The 25,038-nt window shown below is 53.2% G+C and overlaps 2 protein-coding genes across 2 annotated transcripts; one reads left to right on the plus strand and one right to left on the minus strand.

Annotated features, from left to right (window-relative positions):
• Positions 1-3,701: 3,701 nt before the first annotated feature.
• Positions 3,702-7,844, minus strand: SPMAP2 (sperm microtubule associated protein 2). The gene is made up of 3 exons (XM_073324324.1): positions 7,729-7,844; positions 5,956-6,103; positions 3,702-5,125 (listed from the first exon to the last, which is right to left on the minus strand). Exons 2-3 carry the CDS (start codon positions 6,086-6,088, stop codon positions 4,887-4,889), a joined length of 372 nt encoding a protein of 123 aa, XP_073180425.1. The 5' UTR covers positions 6,089-6,103; positions 7,729-7,844; the 3' UTR covers positions 3,702-4,886.
• A 12,598-nt stretch (positions 7,845-20,442) lies between these two features.
• LOC140903406 (insulin gene enhancer protein ISL-1-like) lies at positions 20,443-23,298 on the plus strand. Its single transcript, XM_073324690.1, has 4 exons — positions 20,443-20,539; positions 21,295-21,478; positions 22,294-22,541; positions 22,979-23,298. Exons 1-4 carry the CDS (start codon positions 20,443-20,445, stop codon positions 23,296-23,298), a joined length of 849 nt encoding a protein of 282 aa, XP_073180791.1.
• The last annotated feature ends 1,740 nt before the right edge of the window (positions 23,299-25,038 follow it).

Here is a 25,038-nt window from a genome sequence, read left to right on the forward strand (position 1 = left end):
CCCAGGAGGGAGGGGGAAGGCGCGGGGGGGGGGGCAGATGAGAGAGGGGCGGGGGGGTGAAGTGATGGGGAGGGGGCACGTGGGGCGGGAGAGTTAAGGGGGGGGTCCGGTGGGGGGAGGGGTTAGTGCAGGGGGGCTACGGCAAACGGTGTGTGGGGGGGGTAAAGTGACAGGGGAGGGGTCAGGGAGGAGGAGGTGGGGGACCAGGGGGGAAGCTGGGGTTGGAGGGGTCAGGGAGGGGGAGGCTGGGGGGGTCAGGGGGAAGCTGGGGTGGGGGTTGGAGGGCTCAGGGAGGGGGAGACTGGAGTGGGGGGTTGGAGGGGAAGGGCTGGGCTGGGGGGGTCAGGGGGAAGCTGGGGTGGCAGTTGGAGGTTGGAGGTGGGGGGGCCGGGGGGAAGCTGGGGTGGGGTGTTGGAGGGGTCGGGGGGGGCAGGCTGGAGAGGGGAGGTGGGCCAGGGGGGAAGCTGGGGTGGGAGGTTGGAGGGGTCAGGGAGGCTGGAGCGGGGGGAGGTTGGGGTGTGGTGTTGGAGGGGTCAGGGAGGGGGAGGGTTGGAGTGGGGGAGGTCAGGGGGAAGCTGGGGTGGGGGTTGGAGGGGTCAAGGAGGGGGAGGCTGGGGTAGGGGGTTAGAGGAGGACAGAGAGAGCGGCAAGGGGTGAAGTGATGGGGAGAGGTCAGGGAGGGGGAGGCTGGAGTGGGGGGGAGGCTTGGGTTGGAGGGGTCAAGGAGGAGTAGGGGGTTAGATGATGATAGAGCGGCAAGGGGTGAAGTGATGTGGTGGGGGCAGGGGAGGGAGGGGATAAATGGGGTAGTGGAGTCAAGGGAAGGAATAGGTGCTGTGTGGGGACGGAGTTAAAGGAAGGTTACTGGGGCAAAGTGTGTGGGTGGGTTAGGGATGAGAAGGTTGGAGGGGGCAGGGAGGGGGAATCTGGGTTGGGGGGTTGCAGGGAGCAGGCTGGGAAGAGGGTTGGGGGCAGGTAGGGGAAGGCTGGGGTGAGGGGTTGAGGGGACAGGGTGGGGGAGATTGGATGGGGTTCAAGGAGGGAATCTGAAGTGGGTGGGTTGGAGGTGGAGGTTGGCTAACGGGTTGTAGGAGGAAGTGATGGGGAGGCTAGAATGAATTAGGTTAGAGATGGAGGCATGAGGGTGAGAGGCGTTACCAGGATCTGGAAAAAAGAGACCAAAGTGTCTCAGGAATAGGGGGACTGGGGCAATGAGGGAAACCAGGGTGGGAGAGAGAGAGATTCAGGGCATGGCTTGGCAGCTAAAGGGACACAGACTCTTACTAGTGATAATAAAGTGGCAGTTTGCAGGCCAGGAAGTTCAGATGAAGACTGAAGGCCTTTTTGGAGGTTATACTTTAGCCAGCACAAGTTTTTGGCCTCAATCCAGAAGTAACTGGATGAAATGTAATGGCTGGTGTTATCCAAGGAGTCAGACTAGATGATTAGACTCTTTTGATCAATAACAAGCCAAAGAGACTGAGGTGGATCTGGAAGACTGGGTGCATAATTGAAGTGGCAGTTTTCAAGGGTTGAAGACTTGGGGGTTGTTTGCAATCTTGATAGACAAGGGTTCTGTAGATAGCTGACAGGGCCATGGGGCAGTTTACCTCATTAGGGAGAGGATAATACAGGGGTATTTTATCAAAACAATTAGAGGTAGGAGCAGATTTTTAGATCATGTCCATCCCCTATCCTACCCTACGGGCATTTAGATTTAAATAGAAACAGCCTGTGAAAATCAGTTGTGTCTGGAAAGGTCAGAAAAAATTATCTTCTGATGTTAGGGCCTAATCCTGCAAAATGCCCAGCATCTTCCGCTTCCAGTGACTGCAATGAAAATTGAGCCTTCTCAGCACCTTACCCACACATAAAATGTCGTTCTATTCAGTGGAGTGCCCAAACACAGGCCACTGGGCTGAGTGGAGTTTCTTTTGCAGAGGCATCTCTGCAAGTGCCTCCTTTTTTGAACCAGAGTGGGCTTTGCATTTGGAACAATTCAAGTTGAGAGAGAAGTCTGGTGCTTTCAGTCTTGTAGAATTGCTCTTCCTGGGGTCGCCGGCTGGAGGACAATGGGAGACCCTGATTAGAGATCCAAGCTGGATTGTGGTGTTGCTGGGGGCTGGATATGAAAACTCTAATTTTCTGTTATGGGACAATATTAATCTCTGGTGCAGCTCCACTGATTTTGGCCCATGAATCTGAGTGACCTTTGGGCTAACATCTCTATTCAAACTTTGAAATGAATGAGTCCATTTCAAAAGGCCAGTATGAACTTTAGAGGGCTAATACTAAGGTATTAGCTGATGGGTGTGGGAAATATTTTTGTATGTTGTTTTCTGGTAACACTCACAAGGTGGATAGTCACTGTCCACAGACACAGGGAGACACAAAGACCAGCTGTTCATAATCCTGCATTTTGTGTAAACTTGTGAGAGTAAAAGTCTACCAGCACCATTGTGAGTGTAGATTTCTGATTTGCTAGCATTTGATACCCACGTTTCACTGGTGTAAAGGGCAGCGGAAGGTGCTATGCAGCGGAGAGTCAAACCCCTGTCGGTTCTCTGAAGACCTTACAATCTAAGGCCTTCTATACATGAGGAAATTGTTCCTGTTTAACGTAATCAGTTTTAGAAACAAGTTTAGTTAAATCGGTTTCACTACCTTGCTTGAACACTCTTCTTCCAGATGCTATATACCAGATCTACTTACCAATTTAAGCTAAATCGTTGCAACACACTCTGAAACTCAGTGTGTCTTTGTTTAGACAAGTGCTAACATTTTCTAAAGCACTTAAGTGACATAGGTGCCTAAGTTGCATTGAAAGTCAATGCGACAGGCTCCTAAATCACTTTAGCATTTCTGAAAACATTACCCAAGGCTTGAGGAAAATAACAACAATCATCCCTGGCTCTTAGATCTCAAAGGAGTATCATGTCAGTATCATTATTCCCATTCTGCAGAGGAAAACTGAGGCCCAGGGTGGTGAAGTGGCTTGCCCAGGGTAATCCAGTAGGCCGGTGGCAGAGCCCTAGTCTCCACGCCAGCCATTAGGCCACACTGCAAACAGGTGGGAGAGGGATATTAGCACAGTGCGTACAATTTATATATACACACCCTGTACATTTTTATACTTAGAATATATTTTTATTTAAATATATTCTATTTTAATTATTGGAAAAAGGAGAATGGTTAATTGAACTAGAAGGAGAGCACAGAAGAGATAGGTTAGTTGGGGTTCATATCTGAAGGATATTCCTATCTTAAGGTGACATGCTATTCAATAGTTTCTTGTGGTGGCCGTGCTAGGAGTTAGCTGCCAGCTGTTACAAAGATCCTTTAAGTTCTTTTTAATATGGTCATGACCTACAGACTTCCATGGCAAAACCATCCAATGCAATCAGTTCCCGTTTAATGCCATGCATCTCCAAGGCTTTCTGAAGCCAGTGGGTCCTGTGAGGGGACCCCCTGCATCCCCCTATGACTTACAATTGCAGCTAGAGGGCCAATTGCGTCTCCTCTCAAGGGGTGTATTAATAAGGAGCCAGCACTGCTGAGGAGTAGTACACGAGACATCGCTCTGCATTCGCCACCAATCTCACCATTTTCTGCAGGCCAGTAAAACGGTTTTGTTCAGGCTAGTCCAGAGTTGCCACAGACCATAAAGATTCAGCTACAAAGATGTACTTACGGAAGCTTTATTAGAATTTAGTTATTACAGAAGGACTTCATACCAGGCGTCCCAGCCATCTGCTCCTTGTTCATTTTCACTCATGCATTTGAGCTCAGGAAGCAAAGCATTATCTGAAGTGAGGGTGGTGGCCCTTGAGCTAAGAGCTAGAGCACTTCAGCAGATCTTTATCCCATGGCACTGCAGATCTGTCTAGGTCTATTTGAAGGCCTCCACCAGATTACACACACTGTTTATTCAATCAAAAAGAACCCAACCACATCTTGCTTCCAAACCCATTTCTAAAAGAATCATTGCTTTCTCTCACTCCTGACCACGTTGTGTCTATGGGATTTTCACCGTGAAAGCAGAGGAGTCTGGATTTTGGAACTGGACTTTAGCTGGGGATTCTATTCCATTCCCCGAATTTAGCACCTCTCTCTCTTTGTGATTTACCCAGAAATGGACTTATCAATTTTGTTTGTCATTCAAAGTGATTTCATGAATGGTTCATGGGGACATTTCTCACACCCGCTATTTGCCATGCTATTGCTTTGAGCATTCGCTAGTTAGAATCTGCACGGTGGACTTGGTCATCTGTGTCACACGGCATCACTTCCACTCCTTGACTGATTGACCCGTAAACCTGCAAAGTGCATGTAAGCTGGCCGTGCGAGCACACCAGGTGGGAGCGGGGGGCAAATACAGATTCACCTTTTGACATTTTCCCTTTCCAGGAATATTCTTGCAAACTAAATTTCGCTGGCACAAATGAATAGTAGGGGGTTGTGGGTACCCCGGGAGCAAATTCACAAGTTGTATTGTAATTAATACTCCTCTGCAGCATTCACCCACTTGTGCCCAGGAGGTGGGTGGTGGCTGCGAGACACGGATACTCCTCCTGACACCACAGTGACAGCCCGGCCACTTTTCACCTTGTATTTAGTGACTGCAAAGCCAATAGCTGGGCTGGCATTCTCAGAGCGTCTGTGCTTGTGTGTGGGGGGGGGACAGTGGGGGACTTCCCACTCAACAATTCCCTTCCCCAGCGTGCGAGAGACTGCCATCACAGTCAGCACACGCAGCAACTTCCAGCCTCCAGCTACCTACCGCCATGGATCCTGAACACACAAGGCACCAGGCCAAGCTATGCTGCAGAACGTTTAATGTGCAAGCGAAGGCAGTCAAAGCCAATGCAGGGGAGCCCAAAAACGTACTACCTCTTTTTTCTTACTCTTTGAGGGATACTAAGTTCCTGCAGACGGGCACTCGCCTCTGTGTGCAGGGCAGCACTGGAGATCCTGTATGGGTTGTAGCCCTCAAAGATCTGTTTGCGGACCTTGGGTCGGGCAAGCTCAGAGAGCCTCGCTGACATGACGGCATTCCTGGCGCCCACAGACACGGCCCACCGGATGGGTTTGTCATGGAGATAGGACGGATGTTCTGTTTTTGGCCCTGCGAGAGTAGAGTGGAAAGAGAGAGAGCAAATGCTTCATGTTTTAATCTGAGGCTCAACACTGGGAAATTTCTTGAGGTTTCTGTCTTGAGTCTTAACTTTTAGTTAAGCTGATCCTAAGTGTCTGGAGCCCCTTCCCTGTGAGGATCTCAAGGCATTTTACAAGCATTCATTCGTTAAGCTTCACAGCACCTCAGTGAGGCAGGTGTGTTATCCCTATTTTGTGGATGGAGGAATAGAGGCACTGAAGGGCCCAAGGCCATGCACTGACTCAATTGCAGAGCTGGAGTCTAGAACCTAGATATTCTGTCAGTTCTGTGCTCTAACCACTAGACAACACTCCTCACAACGGGGCTAATACTCAGCACCAATATAGTGCATTTGTTCTACAGACTCTGACTAATCCATCCTGAACTCGAGATGTGACATTTTAAAACCATTTGCTGTCGAGAGACGCTGGCTAAGACCGGAGGGTGAAGTGGGGGGGAGCTCTATGCCATCTCCTGAGCAGAAGGGACGGGCTCTGATTTTGCTTCTGGGTTTGATCATTGGCAGCTTATCCCTCAGTGACACAGGCAGCCCCTCCTCCGCCTCTCTGAGCAGGGAAGGGACTTGGAGGAAGGCAGGAGAAGCTATCCAGCCTTGGGAGTACACACAATGAGCTTTGTTTGGAAAGTTGGTTTCCCCAAAACCCAGATATTTCTCTAGAAGATTTATTTCTTTTGCTGCGCAGCCCCAGCTGATGGGATTTCTCACAGGGGTGCAGCAGGAAGAACCTGGAGGCGAAAGGCTTGTGACTATCAACAAGGAGGGGAGCACGGTCTCTTACGGGCTAAGTAGGCAGTCCTGGTGAATTGTGTGATGCTTCGTGGAGGCGTGGGTGGGGCGTCCTGCTTGGCCGAGAAGTCCCGTTTCTTTGGTTTAGCCAGCTGGGTGGTCCGTTCCCGGGCAGTGGCAGTCATGGCTCCTTTGCTCACCTGAAACCAAAATGCTTAGACTTAGGCTCGGGTCAGTTTGGAATTCCTCCAGCTCCCCCGGCTGTGGATATTTTAAAGAAATGAAACTTTTCAGTCTTGCATAGCATGAACTCAAACTTCCCTGATGGTGCACGGGGTGGCCATTTGGAATTGCATTTCCTCAGCGGGGTCAGATCTCTGTGCTGCAACAACACTCAGCACTCCTCACAAGTGCTACAGGAAAGATTCACCAAGCAGTATAAGGCCTATGACATTCCCGTGGACAGTTCTGACTCCATCCAGCAGAAGGCGGTGCTGTACACACACACACACAGAGCAGTGCGGGCTCGTGATTAGATAACCATACCAAGACAGCTAGGAGACTCTATACTGAGCCAATGACTTACTGTGTGACAATAGGTAAATAACTCAACTCAGACAGGAAACTGGGTAAAAGGAAAAGGGAAAACAAAAAGATCAGCAAGTTCTCGCAAAAAACAGGTGTTGCTTTAATGCTGAGTTTTCCAGAGGCAAGAGGAAAAATGGAACATAAACATGAGCTGCAAGTTTCCAAGATTACAGTTACTTTGGGCATACAAACAACAGCAGACTTCACATTAATGTAGCAGCTACCCACGCATGTAACACGTGAAACTTTGCTATGCATGGATATGATGACATGCCTGCTGCCCTATGTCCCTCTTCACGCCCCTTTCTTCCCCCTCCCCAAGATCCACCAGATTTAAAAGTATGGGGTGAGTCAGCTGCAGAGCGACTTGCTCAGAGACTTTCAAACATTACATGGAGATTACATTTGCTTGGGGTTTATTTGTCGGCAAAGCATCATGCCTACCTGGGGCCCTGTAGAACTAATGACTTGTGGGCTATGCTGTAGGTTGCTGGTAACTGCAAATATGCTCTTTGTTATTTGGCCCTGTGGCCCAATTCTGTTCCTACAGGATATGAAGGGCCTGATTTTTCATTGCCTTGCACCTTCCAGTGCAGAGTGAGTGTGAAAAACGCTACACCTGGCGCAGGGGAGGTCCATGATTAGGGCTTCTAGATGCTACAGGAATACAAATAATACCACATTGGAAAGAGGACATGGCATGGTCTTGTGGCTAGGGTCTTGGGAATGGGAGTCAGGAGATCTGGGTTCTCTTCCTGGTTTTCTACAGACCTGCAGTGACACCTTGGACAAATCGCCTCACCATTCCTTGCCTCAGTTTCCCCTTCCACCCCATTGTCTGTAAGCTCTTCCGGGCAGGGACCGTCTTTCACCATGTGTCTGTGCATCACCTCGTGCAACCTCAGTTCGGGCCTCTCGGTACTACTGTAATAGAAGTAGTTAGCGATACTAATAGTTTCACGTCCACTTTGCACTGGTGCAAATGAACGTTCAAGGCAGAGACCAGCAGTGAATCAGGGCCACCGTCATCAGTGGGAGTTACTCCTACCCTGCAGCAGGAGAACTGGAGACTGTAGAGGCTGATGGTTGAAAATGTTATGGCTGATGCAGGCAAACGGGTAAAAACCCAACACACGCGCACACAAATACCCCTGTTGTCAATAAGGAGCCGTTGTCAAACACAAAGAACCTTGCAGATAGAGGGGTGACAGACTCACAGCACCACGGATGTACGTACTCTGGTGTAGACAGGCCAGTCAGCTTCCCAGGCATTGCTGACAAGTTTCGGATGCGCCAGCTCCTTCACCCTGGGGGAAGCCACAGCATGTCTGGAGGCAACACTCACTGGCCACATTGGGAAGGATCTGTGTTCAGCAGAAGAGGGAAGGGTGGTGATTTGGTTAGGACCCATGAAGCAACAACACTCTGCGTGTACGCACCACCTTCAAACCCGCGGGATCCTAAAGTGCTCAGCAAACAAGACAGGGCGCCGTTCGCCCAGCTGCTGGACTGCAGCCACCTCTGGCATAGAGTGAGGTAGCAATTTAACAGCACACAGCAACACTATACATCTCTCTAGGGCTGGAAGGGAAGAAGGACCCTGTATCGGATTGAAGCAACAGGACGAAATTAGGTCAATATCAGGCAAGGACTCTGAGGATCTAACAAACACCCCCTCCCCACCCGCCCCCCGGATCTTTAGCATTCCAAGCCACAGGTCTATTCTTCATGTGTAGTACCACTCAGCAGTACAATATCCAGTCCATGACTGCTTCATCCAGACCATCTGCCTCTTTTCTGCTTCCACAAGACATTACGCACCCTCCACACTATGCTGGGGTGTCAGTTCCATACCTCACAAACCTGCGGAATCAGCATTTCCTGCAACACCTAGGTGCTTTCAAGAGGTTGCCCATACAACTGCTGTACCAGGCCAATCCTCCTTAACTTGCAAGATCTGAAAGGCTCACAGGTCAAATGAGAACTGCTATATGTGCTTCCTCATGATAGGTCTATGCTATAAAATTATGTCGACCTAAGTTAGGTCAATGTACAGCCATCGCAGGAATTAAATTGTTTTGACATGTCCACACTATGCTCCTTGTGTTAGCGGTTCATGTCCTCACCAGGAGTGCTTGCAACGATTAACTGTCGGCGTGGGGCATTGTGGGGCAGCTTCTGAAAGGTAGCAACCGTCAGCATAAGCAACGCAGTGTCTATGCAGATGCTGCGTTGACCAAAGCACTATGCCTCTCGTGGAGGGGGAGTTATTAAGTCAGCATAGTGGGCGAGTTATATGGGCAGGTAACATTTTAAAGTAGACACTTACAGAGTTGGGGTGGTGTAAGCTGCCTTGCGTTGACCTAAGTCTGTAGTGTAGACCATGGCTTAGTTTCATAAACTCCATGTTGAAGTTCCCATTAGCAACTCGGCCAGAAATGGTCAATCTGACCATTTGAAATAACATTGGGTTACAAATGGAGCCCTTTTTGGGTAGCAAATCATCCGTGAATCACCCCCAATTTCCATGCATCGATCCATATTTGTCAGTTTTTACCCAACAATTCTTTGAAAGAGTTTGGCATGTCTACACTTTGAGCTGCGGGTCTGATCCCCAGCTCAAGGAGACATACCCACGCTAGCTCTGCTTGAGCTCGCCTGCTCAAAACAGAGTGTGGCCGCAGCAGTGCAAGTGGTGGGAGGTGCTAGCTACCCCGAGTCCGTGTCTAGTATCTCAGATGGGTACATACACCTTTCCCACCACTCGTGCTGCCATGGCTACGCTGCTATTTTTAGTGGGCTAGCTCATCAGAGCTAGTGTGGGTATGTCTCCTCAAGCCAGAAATTATGCCTTCCAGCTCGAGGCGTAATCAGACCCATTTCACTGTCTTGGGTGTTTCCTATGACTATCTGGTATTCCTGTTGGTGACCTCAAATCACCTGGCATTCTTTCTGCTTCCTGGATGGGTAGCTGAGCCTTCGTAAGCAGGGGAATAACAAATAATCCACTTTCCAGTTTGGATTTTCAGACTTGTAAATGTTTCTGCTAAAATTCATGAAACTTTCAAGGTTCGCCATCATCTAGCTATCTGCCAGTCTATGTATTTATACAACCCATAACCACAGCGGCTGCCCAGAGACACAGTGAATAATATGGTCTCACAGCAAATCAAACTTGGAACTTTAATTCATGAAAATATTCATGGATCCGAATTTAAAAAACAAAACAAAAACAAAAACAAAAAAAACCCCTATCCAATCGGATCTACGCGTGACACAGAAATCATTCTAGTCAATTTTTCTGCACCTGTTTTCTTCAAATCCTCGGTAGATCTTTTTGGATCGAGAAAGTTCGGCCTGTCGTGGCGTTAAGACTGGGGAGGAAGAAAAGTAAACTGTAAACCATGGAGCTTTTTCTGACAGAGTCCCATCACCTTCGCTGTACAACATCCCATGAAAGACATGAATGCATGTTCTGCTGCCAGACGTTCTCTGCCTGGCCCAGCAGGGATTCGGGAGTAAGAGGGAGGAGGTTTATTCAGGACACCAAGGGTCAGCTTTCTGACATAGCTGCAGATGCTCAGTGCTGAGGTCTCTTGGAAAGCTGGCCTCAGCTGTGGAAAGTGAGCACTTGCAAATCTGGCACTAAGCCCGGGCCATAAATATTAAACAACACGCCCTTCTGCTGACGAAAGAGCAGTCCTGATGGGCTTTGAAAGGGACTTCTCTCTAGTCCTCAGCTGAAAGGATAGCAGCTTGTTGACTGAAGCCCTAGAAGATTGAGGACCAGGTCCTCAAAAGTATTTTTAGGTGTCTAACTCCCACTGATTTCAGGGGAAAGAAAATGACCCCTTAAGCCACGTGATGCAAGCAAACATCTTGAAAGGCGACTTTGAATGTGCCTGCATGACGACACTGGATTGCAGGTTGGGTTCTTGAAGGTGCGGTGCTTGAGTGGGTGTGACATTAGGCAAAAAGAAGCGTGCTTCTCCCTAGCATTAGCCCACTGGATTGATTCTGGCCACTGAACATCCTAACTGTATCTTGGCTGAACAGATGCATCTGAAGTCAACTGCAAAGCTGAGATTAGACTCCAGTGGAAAGCTACACAAAACCAAGTGCCGAAGTCTGTTTCAAAATGCTGGCAAAGGGTGCACCCCTTCGTGAGTAATGCGTGATATGACCCTAGGACACTACACACTCTGAGCAGTATGGGCCCTTGTTTACTCGTCTGGGGCCTGGACTAAGAACAACTTATTTCTGAGGCCAGCAAACATCCTTACACATGGAGCTGACTTTTGAACATGACAGACTCGGACTGGGGACTGATAGAGGGGAAAAGCTCAGTGTCCCATTGCCAGTCCCCGGAGCCATGCACTCCTCCTAGATTTACCATTTAACCCGCTTTTAGATCATACAGACTCTCTGGTTAATGTCTCATCTTGCGGTAAAATGGTCATCTTACCCGGGACTGTGAATCTGTGAGTCTTCGAAGGCAATTTATCTGTCCAGTATACTGAAATCCTGCAACAACCACCGAACACCTAGTCAGTTTATTGGCAGTGAACATGAAGTGTTATCCCCATTCTTCAGACCTTCTGAACCCAGGGGCATGCAGAAGTGAGGGCAAGCGGGGGCACCCCAATAATTGTTGGGCGCACAGAGCTCCTCCGGCCCCAGGGCTGCAGTGGTGAGGGTGGGGGAGAGCCAGCTCCTGCCTGGCCAGGGAAGGAAGAGTCGGGGGGGGGGGCCCTGCTGGGGCTGGGAGGAAAGAGCAAGCGTCTGCTGGGGGGTTGGGGAAGAGCAATCTCCTCCCAGGGCAGGGGGGCACCCCCCCAAAAGGAATCAAAGTAAAATGTCTGCGCGCGCCCCTGTCTCCGTCCAAGTTTCATCTAGGCCCTAATCCCATTCCCAGTGAAGTCATTGGCAAAGTTCCCATAGGTTTTAATGGGATCCTGCCTGAGCCGCTGGGTACGTACTTGGGCGGCGAGCCTAAGATACAGCAGCCACACCATTATTTTTAGGAGATATCTCGAGCAGAGCTCGAGCAGGTATGTCTGCCCCTGCTGCGAATGACACCTCCCAGCTGCTATGTACGCCTACACGGACAATAATTCATCGGACTTACATGGGCACTTTTCCTCTCTACATCTCAAAGCACTTTACAAAGTTAACCCCATCTTGCAGTGGGGGAACTGCAGGTCTGTCTATACTATAGTTAGCTCAGGTATTGGCCCTAACACCCCTTCTGTCCACACAACTACACCGGGGTAGCTGGCCCAGCTGGGGGTTCGGCTAGAGTCCAGATGTGTCTTCTACTTGGGCTGGTAACCCACCCAGGTTGCAGTGAGGACGTGGGCTAGTGCACCACTCCAGTGCTGATAAGTCCTCCAGTGCCTTCCCATAATTCCCCTTGTGTGCCCAGAAGGACTGACAAGTTCTCCCACAATTCACTGGGATTCACAGAGCGGCTCAGCTGACTGCAGCAGAGAAAACCATGGGACAAGTCCCCAGAAATCCTAGCGACCCCGCCGGGGAGCGCAGAGCCAGTAACTCAGGTCAGGCTTTGCCGTGTGGCTGCTCCCACCTGGGCACGGATACCCTGAAGCACAGGGAGACAAAAAGACTTACGCGTGGAAGAGCCAGGGATAGTACCCAGGGCTCCCGATTTCCCGGTTTTGTGACCCAGCCACCGGCCCACACTGCTAATCTAACCACTGTCAGACCAGGGTGGTTTACCTGCAGAGAGACAGTCCCTCTGCAACAGTAGCCGGAGAAGGCAATAAGTCAGTCGCTGAAGGATGGTCTTCTAGTTAAGGGACTGGCCTGGGACTCAGGAGCTCTGGGCTCTGTCACTGACTCTCGGGGTGACCTTCTTCTCTGTGCCCCGGGATGCTTTTCCCTCCCACACCGCACAGCAGACAGTGGCTTTCTTTTTTTTTAGCAGCTTTGGGCTCTTTGCACCCACATCAGACTGCACCCTAGCAAACCCATTGAGTTGTTTTGTAAACTCTCTGTGCTGCTGAGGGGTTTAATTAGAGAACAAGCTCTGTAGCTAGGACACTCGGAATCTTTAAAGGGTACTGAGGCGTCCGGACGCCTGGGTTCTATTCCCAGCTCTGCCATTGACGTGTTATGTAGCCTAGGGGAAGTCACTTCACTCCTCCGTGCCATGGTCTCCCCATCAATAAAATGAGGTTAGTTAATAATCCTTACGTACCTTAAGCAACTATGTAAGTGCCAAGCATTATTATTTAGTGCAAAGAGTAACAGACATGTAGAATATGCTGGTAACGGAAGCAGGGTGTATATGAATCCCAGAGTTGCCTAAAACCATATTTTGATCTCACCCACACCAGACTGACTCCAGAGTCATTCCACTGCAGTCAAAGGAGTGACTCCAGATTTACACTGGTGTACAGGAGAGCAGAATACGATCCCTCAGTTTTGTTTCTGGAGAAAGGAGGAAGACACAGGGCTGAGATCACCCTTATGGTTAGGAACAGGGCATAGTTGCACTCGCCTGTTGCAGATGATCTGGTGATTGACTTTCGGCCGGGCGAGGGAACTGATGCGTCTCTCCCTGGTGCTGTCCCATGCCTGGGCATGAGTTACCATAGCAATCGGCTTCTCGGGAAATGCTCCAGAGCTTAGTTCCCTTCCAGAAGATGTGCGATGCTTTCAGGTGCCAGCTTCGTGTTACCGCATACCTGAGGGGATGATAAAGATGCTTTTGAATCAAAGACAACCACTTTGTGACTAACACACCTGAGGGGTTTGCATGGGGATCGACAGGCTCTCAGGGCAAAAGGCATTCTGTTACCTTGAATCACCGTAAGTAGCCCCACAGAGTAATGTGCTGTGCAGCGAGAGGGTGACAGAATCAATAATAATAATAAATATATTTTATTATAGGTGTGTACAGCTCCTAGCACAATACAGCCTTGATCCATGACAGGACTCTCTAAGTCAGGGGTGGGTAAACTACGGCCCAGGGGCTGCATCCAGCCCTCCAGATGTTTTAATCCAGCCCTCAAGTTCCTGCCGGGGAGTGGGGTCCAGGGCTTGCCCCGCTCTGGCACTCCAGCTGGGGAGTGGGGTTGGGGGCTTGCCCCACTCCGCGCGGCTCCCAGAAGCAGTGGCATGTCCCCCCTCTGGCTCCTACACATAGGGGCAGCCAAGGGGCTCCGCATGCTGCCCCCACAGTTCCCATTGGCTGGGAACTGCAGCCAATGGAAGCTGTAGGGGCAGGACCTGCGAACAGGGCAGCGCGCAGAGCTGCCTGGTCATGCCTCCACGTAGGAGTCAGAGGGGGGACATGCCGCTGCTTCTGGGAGCTGCTTGAGGTAAGTGCCACCTGGAGCCTGCACCCCTGACCCCTTCCTGCACCCCAACCCCTCGCCCCAGCCCTGATCCCCCTCCTGCCCTCCGAACTCCTCGATCCCAGCCTGGAGCACCCACCTGCATTCCCAACCCCTCATCCCCAACCCCACTCCAGAGCCCGTACCCCCAGCCAGAGCCCTCCCCCTCTGCACCCCAACCCTCTGCCCCAGTCTGGAGCCACCCCCCACACCCTGAACTCCTCATTTCTGGCCCCACCCCAGAGCCCGCACCCCCAGCCAGAGCCCTCACCCACTCCCGCACCCCATCCCCCAATTTCATGAGCATTCATGGCCCACCATACAATTTCCATACCCAGATGTGGCCCTCGGGCCAAAAAGTTTACCCACCCCTACTCTAAGTGCTTCAGCTCTGAAATAAATATATATTACATATATCACATAATTTTATATATTACAATATATAACGGTATTTATGTCAGATTCCAAGGCCATAAGGGAACCACCATAATAATAATCTAGTCTGTCCTCCTGCATAACACAGGCCAGAGAACTTTCTCAAAATAATTCCTAGGGCAGAGCATTTAGACAAATAGCCACTTGTTATATTATTATTAAACGTACTGTCTATTGTTGTGTTATATGTGTTTATGCAGCCCCTAGCGCAATGGAGCCCCCAGTAGCTAGTGACGATCTCTAGGGGTCACTGCAAGACAAGGCGGATGATTATGATGATCAAACAGTCCTTCGCTGACTGCAGCTTTCGCTGAAATCAATAGCGATTTTTCATGTTTAAAGACCACAGAATGCGGCCCATTATTTGTTAATCTTCAGAGTCGATGCTGTAATTACCCAGCCCCTGTCCTACGGCTGACATTTTCCTATCAGACTAATACGGATTAAAAGGGCTAAAATACACAAGATTAAAACCACAATTACAGTCTTAGAGGGAAAAAGAAAAGGAGGACTTGTGGCACCTTAGAGACTAACCAATTTATTTGAGCATAAGCTTTCGTGAGCTACAGCTCACTTCATGGGATGCATTCAGTGGAAAATACAGTGGGGAGATTTTATATACACAGAAAACATGAAACAATGGGTGTTATCATACACACTGTAAGGAGAGTGATCACTTAAGGTGAGCTATTACCAGCAGGAGAGCGGGGAGGAGGGGGGGAAACCATTTGTTGTGATAATCAAGGTGGGCCATTTCCAGCAGTTGACAAGAACGTCTGAGGAACAGCGGGGGGGAATAAACCAGGGGAAATAGTTTTACTTTTGTAATGAACCATCCACTCCCAGTCCCTATTCAAGCCTAAGTTAATTGTATCCAGTTTGCAAATTAATTCCAATGCAGCAGTCTCTCGGTGGAGTCTGTTTTTGAAGTTTTTTTGTTGAAGTATTGCTACTTTTAGGTCTGTAATCGAGTGACGAGAGAGATTGAAGTGTTCTCCGACTGGTTTTTGAATGTTATAATTCTTGACATCTGATTTGTGTCCATTTATTCTTTTTGCGAATGCAGACTAACACGGCTGCTACTCTGAAACCAGTCTTAGAGGGTTTGTCAGTAACACATGATTATGTCATTTTCAGGCCGCTCAAGCTGTAACAGTTTCAGTGAGGGCGTCTTTTGCCTGCGAACCACCAGAGGGGAAGCGTTGAAATGCTTCCCTAAAATCAGTCCCATTGCCTGGGAGGCTGCTTGCTACGCTAACCATCAGGAGAACTTGAAGAGCAGGGGTGAGATCCTGGCCCCATTGAAGTTAATGGCAAAACTCCTACTGACTTCACTGGGACCCGGGTTTCACCCCAGGTGTCTAGAGTCTTCCCCAACTGTCTCCCCATCCCTGGGGGTGAGTGGATGCATCTCCTCCCTCTGGAGTCCCCAAAGATCCTTGCTCCAATCTACAGGATTGTTTACTATCCCTCACCCCTTGCTCTGACTCCTTCCCCCACCCTGTCTGCCCACTTTCCCTTCCATTGGTCCCGGATGCTGCTCCCACCACATACCTGGCCTAGGTCCCCACATGGCATTCCTCCTCCAAGGAACACACAGTGATGCAGACAGGCGGTTGCCATGGGGAGGGGGATTGCACCTTCTGTTCCCAGGGGAACCCCTGGCTGAGGGAGGATCCCTCAGTGTGGCCCAGTGTCAGAGACTTGGGAGCCCTAGGTTCAAGTCCTGGTTCTGCCACTGTCCTCCTACAAAACCTTGGGTAAGTCACTTAGGCTCTCTGTGCCTCTGTTTTCCCTCCCACCCTTTGTCCATTTAGGTTGGGAGCTCTTACTCTGTCTGTGCAGCACCCAGCACAATAGGGCCCCATTGTGCTAAGCATTGGCTCTGCCCACCTTAGGGAAAGGCCATCTCTGCCCCCAACGAGCCTACAGGCCAAGTAACGCTGCTATAGGACAAACAGGCCAGAGCAGAAACCCAGAGGTGTAGGATCAGCCCGTGGATAAGGAGCTGATGAGCCCAGTGGTCCAAGTACCTCAGCAGTTTGTACACTTCCCTTGGATCGCTGCCCCTGGGATGGATCAGCTCACGGAGCTGTTCCTTCCCCTGGTGCTGAAATCCCTCCCCATGCATGAAGCCGGCGGTGTGAGCAACCCCTCCGGATGCTGCAGGATCGTGTGCTGCTTCCCAGTGATACAGCAGCTGGTCTCTGTGCTCAGGCCTCCCCCTCCCCTTTGTCCTATGTCAGTAAATAGCCCCCGCCCCCATGGTGAGAGTCTCTCCCCCCAGAGACCGAGTCCGCAACAGGCTCGGACTCACCGCGGCTCTGTCTGCACTACCAAGTGCTGCAGCTCTGCTGCTGTGGTGGGGCGCTGGGTGTCACCCCAGAAGGGTTTTTTCTGTCGCCGTTGTTAATCCACCTCCCCGAAAGGCGAACGGATGAGTCCTCCCACTGACCTAGCGCGGTCTACAACGGGGCTCCCATCAGCTTACCGACAGCTCTTGGGGGGGGGGTGAATTTCTCACACCCTGAGCAACACTGTTAGGTACACCTATGTTTTAGGGTGGGCCAGGCCTGACACTCTGTGGGGAGATGAGCTTGTGAGGGAGGATCGCTTTCCTCCCAGCTGGGCCAAGCAGACAGGACTGGAGCCATGTCCTCAACAGTCAGGGTCCATTAAGGATGAAGGGGGAGGTCACAGTGGTTCAAGCATCCTGTGGACTCCTGCTCTCCCTGGCAGTCAATGGAGGAGTGTCTTGCTGTTCTGTGTTTGGAGAGCCCCTCGCACACTTGGGTCTTGCTCCATGACGAGGGCTCTGCAATACACACAACGATAGCCACAAACATCTGTCCATGCTCGAAATACACACAGGGCGCTCTATTTTCCGTAAATCCAACCTTACCCATCCATCAGACACCCCACCCCCCGCATGCTGCTCTCAGCTGCCCGGCCTAGCAGCATGCGTTTTCATTGGTGGCCCACAAGACAGAGCCCTGGCCAGGCCCTCAGGAGACCTGGGTTCTGATCCTGGCTCTGTCACTGGTCTGTGAATCAAATAGCTTCTTTTCCATACAGTGAGCTAGATCTGGGGTCCCTGGAGATACTGGGTCAAAGAACAAAGGACCAAACCCCAATTAGCTAATCAGTCGGTAGGTGAGTGATCTACCAGGCACAGGCTCTGGGTGAGAGTCACCAGGTCCAATTCGCCTCTCACCAGGGTTTAACTCCACTGACCCCCATTTCCAATGGGCAATTCAGAGCAGAATCAGCTTCCTCCCCATCACCAACCCAAATTCCCTTGAGGATATGGAGCCAAATGTTGGGGGTGCACAGAGTGTCAACCTGCACCAAGCTTGGACCTGCTGGGCCTCTCCGCTCACTGTCCAGCTGGGGAGGGATGCAGCTGGCGTGTGCTCAGATAGACAGGCTGTGGCCCATGGATCGAGGAGGCTGGTGGTAGTAGGGACGTGCCTGGGGACTGGAGAGCACACTTCACTTCCTCTCGCTGTTTATTAGTTTTCAATCCTCAACGTGAATGTGAAGAATCGGGATTTGAAATGAATGTCAGCCAGGGAGTACCAGAGAAGGAGTACCTCAGTCTAGATCTGCAGTGCCCCTGCCCCTCTGCTATTCCAGCTCTGGGCTTGCATGCAACTCGGCCAACGCACGTCTAGCATGGCCAATCAATGCCCCTCCATACTGACACATTGCTTTTCCAGCCCTATGCCTTTCCTGGGAAGGCAGTCAAAGCTCACACTGAATCATGTCCGACGCAATCCAGCAGCCACCGGGGCTACGCTGAGCCTGGCAAGACCTCATGGCACTGGTGGCTAGAGATGGTTCTGAACTGAAGCCACGCATCCGAACAGCCTAGCCCCTGGAAGCTCAGATCCATGTCACACATCAACCCAAACCTCCATGCAGAAAAGGTCATCTTCACCAGGCGGATCCCCTTCCATCACGCCAGGAGACGCACCATTGCAGGACGACCTTAGCAAAGTCCTTCCTTGTCTTCCTCCCAAACTTTGCCAACCTCCCCCCCTCCTCTCTGAATGACTCACTGGAGCCAAGGGCTAATAATGAAATTGATTTAATATTCAGAGGTTGATCTGTAACAAGCAACGGACATTCTCCCCGCCCTTCTCCATCTCCCCCCACCACCCAGCACAGACCAGGTAATTAAGAGCAGGCTGGGATTCGTGCCCGCTTGGGTGATGGATGCATATGCTAATGAGCAGAGAGAGGACACTAGCAATTTTCTCCTGTACTTTAAGGCTCTGTGTCCGTCCCCCACCTCCCCAATCCACTTCTTGCTTTGCCTAATTCCAATAAAGGCAGGAGGGGCTGAGGCGTGGTTTTAATTTGCAAGGCAAAGAGAGCGCCCCATTATTTATTTATATTAATCACCATGACCGGCCTGACGGTGCCTTTAATCAAAGGGGAGAGACGCCCTTCAAGGCTCTAATTTGGACTTTTTCCATCACCCCAGGGGGCTGGAAAAAGCAAAAGCAGAGACAAAAGACCCACTTGTCACTTCCCCCACCTTTGCTTTGTCCTGGATCATCCATGGTAAATTCTAGGGGAAGGGCAAGGATCATCCCAGCTCTGTCCCCTGCACCCCTAAAGTTCAGGGCATGATCTGGATTCTGTTCCATTGCAATCAGGTCACCCGCATGGGCGTCATCAGCTAGTTACCAGCGACACCCCCAAATGGACCAGCGACACCCCCAAATGGACCATGTCAGCCACCCACCCTCTCTTCTGCGCTGGGACCCAGGCTTTAGATTCTGTTGTCCAGTCCATGACTGCAGGATCCAGGGCAGGATTTAGGGAGCCCCTGTAAGCCAGCAGCCAGAGAGAGCCCCAGGGTCTGTCTCCATCCAGCAGCCTCTGTAAAGAATCCCCTTTATATTCACTACAGCCTTCTCCTGCCTTGTCTCTGCTGCAAGATAAGCCACATTACCAAGCAGGGGAATGACGCAGGGGAAAGAGACAGCTAAAACAGGAAGACTGAATCAGAACAAAAAGCTGGCCTGCTTCAAAGCCAAGAGGCTCAGGCCCACGGACTAGCATGGGCCCGACCAGACTTGCCAAACAGTTCAGTTCCCAGTTAGGCACCTCAGCGAAACAGGTGGATTTCCAGGAGTGCTCAGCATTGCTGGCAGTGGGAGCTGCTGGGTATTGGTCACTGTTGAAATTCAGGCCACTTTACCTACCTCCCAGCCACACGGTAAAGGACCCACTGGGATGGATTTAGGCTGGTTTTATGTTGGATCTGGGTCCTGTCTGCAGCCATGGCTGTCATGTCAGCATCCCTCTCATTGTATTTTATGGTTCTCTCTCTATTTCTTCCCTAGGCCCATAAAATGGGGCTCCACATCTGTCTCCTCTGGGGGAGTTCCTGGTTCGGGGGGTGGGGGAAGCAGTTGTTCATACACCATGGCGATGGGTGCAGTGGGGAACCAACTCTGAACCAGGGGAGGCGAAGGGAGCTTGGACTGTGTGGTAGCTTACAGTCAAGGTTGTGGTCTTCCTCTGGAGCAGTGTCACTGTGGCCACCGAAAACGACCTTGGGGGTGTGAGGCACTGTTCAAGAGCGCCTCGGTGGCTGGGAATCGACGGCACTGCATTGACATCAGCGGGGCCACCTGGCACCAGCAGAAGAGCTGGCCCAAGGCTGGCAGCAAGAGGAGTCAAAGCGCTGGGCCGGGGGTTTCTAGAACAGAGCGCAAGGAGTAAGGCTGGCGGTGCAGCGGGGGGAAGGGGAGTGACGTTTGTGCCGCGTGAAGGGTAATTTTCCTAAGAGGGAGGCAGCTCGTGGCGTCTCCTTAATGAAGGGGCGGGCGGCCTGTCAGGGAATTAACCTAACAGATGGGGGCCGAGTGGGTATAAAGGGGGGCTGGCCCCCCATGGACTCTCAGGGAGCGAGATTGTACAGAGACGGGAGAAGATCAGGGAATGAGACAGGAGAAAGAGCCAGGCTGAGCCAGAGAAAGTGAAGGGCAAAGCCGAAGAGAGGGAAGGAAGAGGCCAAAGGCAGGAGAAGCAGAGAGGGCTGAGGAAAAGGAAGGAGAGAAGGTGGAAGAGAGAGAAGGGAAGAGGGGATGGAGGCAGGAAAGGAAGAAGCCTAGAGGAGAGGGCAGGGAGCCAGCCTCATGGAAGGGGGGCCAGAGCGAGCCCACTTCTCTGGGAAGGAGGAGCGGAGGGCAGGACAGAGGGTCTGTGTGCCCGGCCGTGGGGAAGGCTCCCAGGGTAAGTAACCCTGATAATGACCATGGGGAGGGATTGTGTGGCTGGGAATCGGCTCCATACAGCACAGAGGTGGTTGCGTTCTGGCCTCCGGTCCCCCAAGCCACAGGGAGGAAACACCCCGCTTTTAAGCAGCAGCTGGGAGAGCAGACAGGGGCCAGGTCTGATCCCACCCCTACCCCACAGCAAGGGGTCACAGGGCAGGTGCAGCCCAGAGCCAGTTTCCCCCTGCTGTTGAGACTCAGCCCCGCTAGGCAGGGGAAAGCAGCTCCACCTCCAAGACCCCCAGAGCATCACCAAGGGGCCAGGCAGCGCCAGGCATAGGTGACGGGGACGCCTGTCCACTAGGAACGGCGATGAGGCCCAGCAAACTCATGCCACGGCACCCCCAACTGGTCACGATTCCCAGTGACGGCCAAGCTGTGATGGGATTCGGCCAGCAGCTTCTTCCCAAACCTGTTCATAAAGAGCCGTGAATCCATCTTCTTCCAGAGGGAGACAGCTCAGGCGGCCGTTCGGGGGGTTCCTCTTGCCACTTGGCCCGATCCCCCCTGGTCCTGCCTTGTGGAGAAGGCAGGAGGGTCTCATGGTTAAGGATAAAGAGAGGCGACCAGATGCGGCCATAGAGGGGCCCTCTCTCGGTCTGCATCCGTGCAGCGCCTAGCGCAAGGCGGCCCTGCTCTCTGCTGGACCCGCCGGCGCCCCGGTTCTGGTGGGGCGTGGCTGCTGAGTGCGGGCTCCGGTGCCGTTCTCTCTAGGCGCCAGGCCGGCATGCGCTGGCTGCGGGGGGAAGATCAGAGGCCCCTTCCTGCTCCGCGTGGCACCCGACACAGAGTGGCACGTGGGCTGCCTCCGCTGCAGCTGCTGCCGGCTCAGCCTGGCCCACAGCCGCACCTGCTTCCTGCGCGACGGCAGCGTTTACTGCCGAGCCGACTACCTCAGGTAAGGCCCCGCCTCGCGGTGGGGACTGAGCCCGGGGCCTCCTGCTCCGGCCCAGGGACTCCGCCCCGCGGCCGGCTCCTTTTAACCTCTCCGTGGAGCAGCCACTAGGGGGCGACAAAGCCCCACGTCGACCCACCGACCGGCGCATGCTGGGCAGTGGCTGGCTGAGCGGCCCCAGGGCCGCGTCTCCGCCCCAACCCCACTGGGGCCGGCCGCAGGGGCGAGAGAGGAGCTCAGTGCGCGTGGCGGCGGCTGCCGCCCATGGCACCCCCTGTTGGTGGTTCCCACGCTGCGGCACTGAGCGATCACGGCCTGCGGGCGTCCGACATCGATTAGGCGGCCGAGAACCGGCCAACTCGTTGCACCTGGGCCCAGCGCCTTCCCACGCTGGTTTGCAACAGGAACAAAACCAAACCAAAAAAAAAACCCCCACTCACCTTGCATGGGTGCTGCAGGATGGTCAGAGGCTGGGTGACCACCGGCCTGGGGCTCCTCTCGAAGCCAGCCTGCGTGAGGCCCATGGGATGTGGGCAGGACCCAGAAAGGGCTGGTCTAAATCACCCTGGCTCTACAGCTATCAAGGGAACAAGGCCCATTTACACCGGCTAAGCAGCTGGATTTTTGCCCCTTGTCCAGCTGGAGTTGCTGTAATGGGCTCCCTCCCCACCCCATGCCCATCAGTGCCAGGCTTGGGTAAGGGGCTCCCCCAGCCATGCCCATCCATGCCAGGCTTGCTCTAGTGAGATCCCTCCTCCTATACACCCCATGCCCATCTGTCTGAGCATCCCCTTTTCTCTGCCCCCCCTCCCCTACAGGCTGTTCTCCATGAGATGCGCCCGCTGCCGGGAGACCTTGCTGCCCTCTGACCTGGTGTTGCGGGCACGAGGGGCTGTATACCACCAGGCCTGCTTCCGCTGCTCCCGCTGCCAACGCCAGCTGCTGCCCGGCGAGCAGTTCGCTCTGTGGCAGGACGGGTTGTACTGCTCCATGCACCAGTGGCCTGGGCAGGAAGGGGCGGGGCCGGAGAGGCCAGTATCAGCATGGACCAAGTGGCACCGGTCAGGTAAGCTCTGGGCCGGGTCGCTTGCACGGAAGGGGGCTCCCTGTGGGGAGCACGAGAAGCAGCCTTGGTACAACCCCATGCTGAGCTACCCAGGCAGAGCCTGGCTGCTCCTGGGGAGCCCCAGGCCAAACCCAGTTAAGGGCAAGGCAGGGGGGTTGCCTCACTGGACATACCCCCATGGTGCAAGCACCGTCTGCACACACTGCCGCGGGGGCGGGGGAACCATGCGACCAGGAGGGTATTTCACGCAGGAGCTGGCCAACAGCTTCCAATCTCTGCCATCCCGATTTGAACTAGCCCCTGAGAGGGAAGGAAGAGCCCACTCCCAGTCCCCTGGCCCACGCCAAGTTCCAGTGCGCCAACGTGCCCCACTGCCTGGTGTTTCGCCGAGCCCATCCTGCTGGGGTCTAACGTCCTGCCTCTTTCCCTGCCCCCAGCGATGGGCTCGAGCGTCCCCGGGGCCCAGGGCGGCTCAGGGAAGCTGGCCCGCGTCCGCACCGTCCTGAACGAGCAGCAGCTCCAGGCCCTGAGCGCCTGCTATGCGGCCAACCCTCGCCCCGACGCCGGGCTGAAGGAGCAGCTGGTGCGGCTGACCGGCCTCAGCTCCCGCGTCATCCGGGTCTGGTTCCAGAACAAGCGCTGCAAGGACAAGAAGCGGAACCTCATGAGCCTGCGGCAGCTGCCACCCCTGGTAAGAGGGACGTGCAGTCTGTCCCGGGACGGTACAACCCAGGCCAGGGAGGCCCAGAGGCAGTAGAGACTGGAGAACAGAGAGACCCACAGGGTCTGTCTGTGTCCGGGAGCCTTGACAGAAAATCCCCTTTATAGACACCGCAGCCCCAATCCGGTCTCTTCTCTGGCACAGGGATGCTGCAGGAGAAGCTCGGCGCCATCCCCATTAGGAACGCAGCAGCATCTGGTTCACTACTGAGTGTGAAACCGTCACTACTTACACTAGTGACATGAGCCCCGCAGGATGGCTTCTCCATTCAAGGTCCCTTTGTGGGGTCGCAGCCAGGCGTGGTGGGGTTTGGAGTGTAAATCCTGTAAGAGAAGGTGTAAATTGGGTGGGGACCCCAGGGAATCGGAGGTTTGCAAACCTCACAGGCTATTGTGTGGGTTCCAGGTCATGGAACTTTTTACCTGGGATTTATGCCCAGGGAAGGGGGATTCAAAGGAAAACTCCTGCAATGTTTGAGCTGTTCTCTGTGTAGTAACCCTCCACCTTTATATAGTGCTTTTTATCCCTAGAGCTCAGAGGCCTTCCCGCAAGTGGGAGACCCCATTTTACAGGGGAGGATACAGGGTATATTTTACAGATCAGGGTAGGAAACTTGCCTAAGGCCTAGTGGCAGAGCCAGAAATAGAACCCAGGAGTCCTGGCTTCCAGTCCGGTTCTCCCATCCACAGGCTATTCTGCCCCCCAAGTTGGCCCTGTCCTGCCCAGCCCAATCAGAACTGGTTCTCGTATTAAAGCCCCATCCAAGCTTGAACCAATTTGCCCTCAGTGCAATGCCCCAGGGGCATTCTGGAGGGGAGCTTGGTCTCACCCCCCACCCCCCTCAGCCAGTGAGAGCCAAGCACTGAGGCGCTTGTGTGGAGACAAGTCAGCTGGGCTGAGCCCCGCCAACTCATTTCATAGATGGTCACATCACCCAGCCTTCCTCTCTCTGGTCTCGCCCCAGAGCCTGCAGGGTGCCGTGGGGACCCGGATGGTGGCCGCCAGCCCGCAGCCCCAGGACGAGGCATATGCGTGGAGCCCGGTGGAGGTTCAGAGGGGCAGGTCCTTGTGGCAGCTGGTGAGCTGCACCGAGGAGGCAGGTTTCTCCCAGCTGCTGCGGCTGATGGACCCCGAGCAGCACAGCTGGGTGGGCTCCGTTCTCCGCTAGATTCCTGAGCCAAAGTCCAGCGGAGTCAATGGAAGGGGATCCACTCCAGGGACTTCTGTGAGCTTTGGGTCAGGCCCCATCTACACAGTGTGGCTTGAGGGGTAATTCACACACCCACCCCTGGCACGCCACATCCACTGGTCACAGTGAGTTATAGAGACAAACCCCCCACCCCCGCCCGCTCCAGGCCCAGTTGGGTCCAACTCCACAGACCTCGTGGGATTGCACCTGCGTGCACCATACCTGAGCTTGCTCCTCGAGGATGCTGGCCTCCCTCCCTGGCCAATGCCTGCAGCCTCCCCACCCCCCGCTCTGCTTCTCCCCACCCCCTCTTTCCAGAGGGGAGGCCAGACCCCCCCCAGCAGAGCCCACCAGGGGCAGGGAAACTTGGCTGCAGTCCAGGGAGATCCTGCCCATTTACACCAGCTGAGGATCTGGCCTGGGATGGCCCTGCAGGTGCCCACCTGCTCAGGTTCTTTGCAATCATTGACTCCCTGGTCCGTACAGCACAGCCACTCCCAGGGCTAGATCCCTTCTCTAGCATCTTTCCTTCTCTCCCCCATTGCCCAGCCTCTGCCTTATTTATCTCAGAGGCATGATAGGGTCAC

Source organism: Lepidochelys kempii, chromosome 25, assembly GCF_965140265.1.
Source record: "Lepidochelys kempii isolate rLepKem1 chromosome 25, rLepKem1.hap2, whole genome shotgun sequence".
Taxonomy (NCBI): Eukaryota; Metazoa; Chordata; order Testudines; family Cheloniidae; genus Lepidochelys; species Lepidochelys kempii.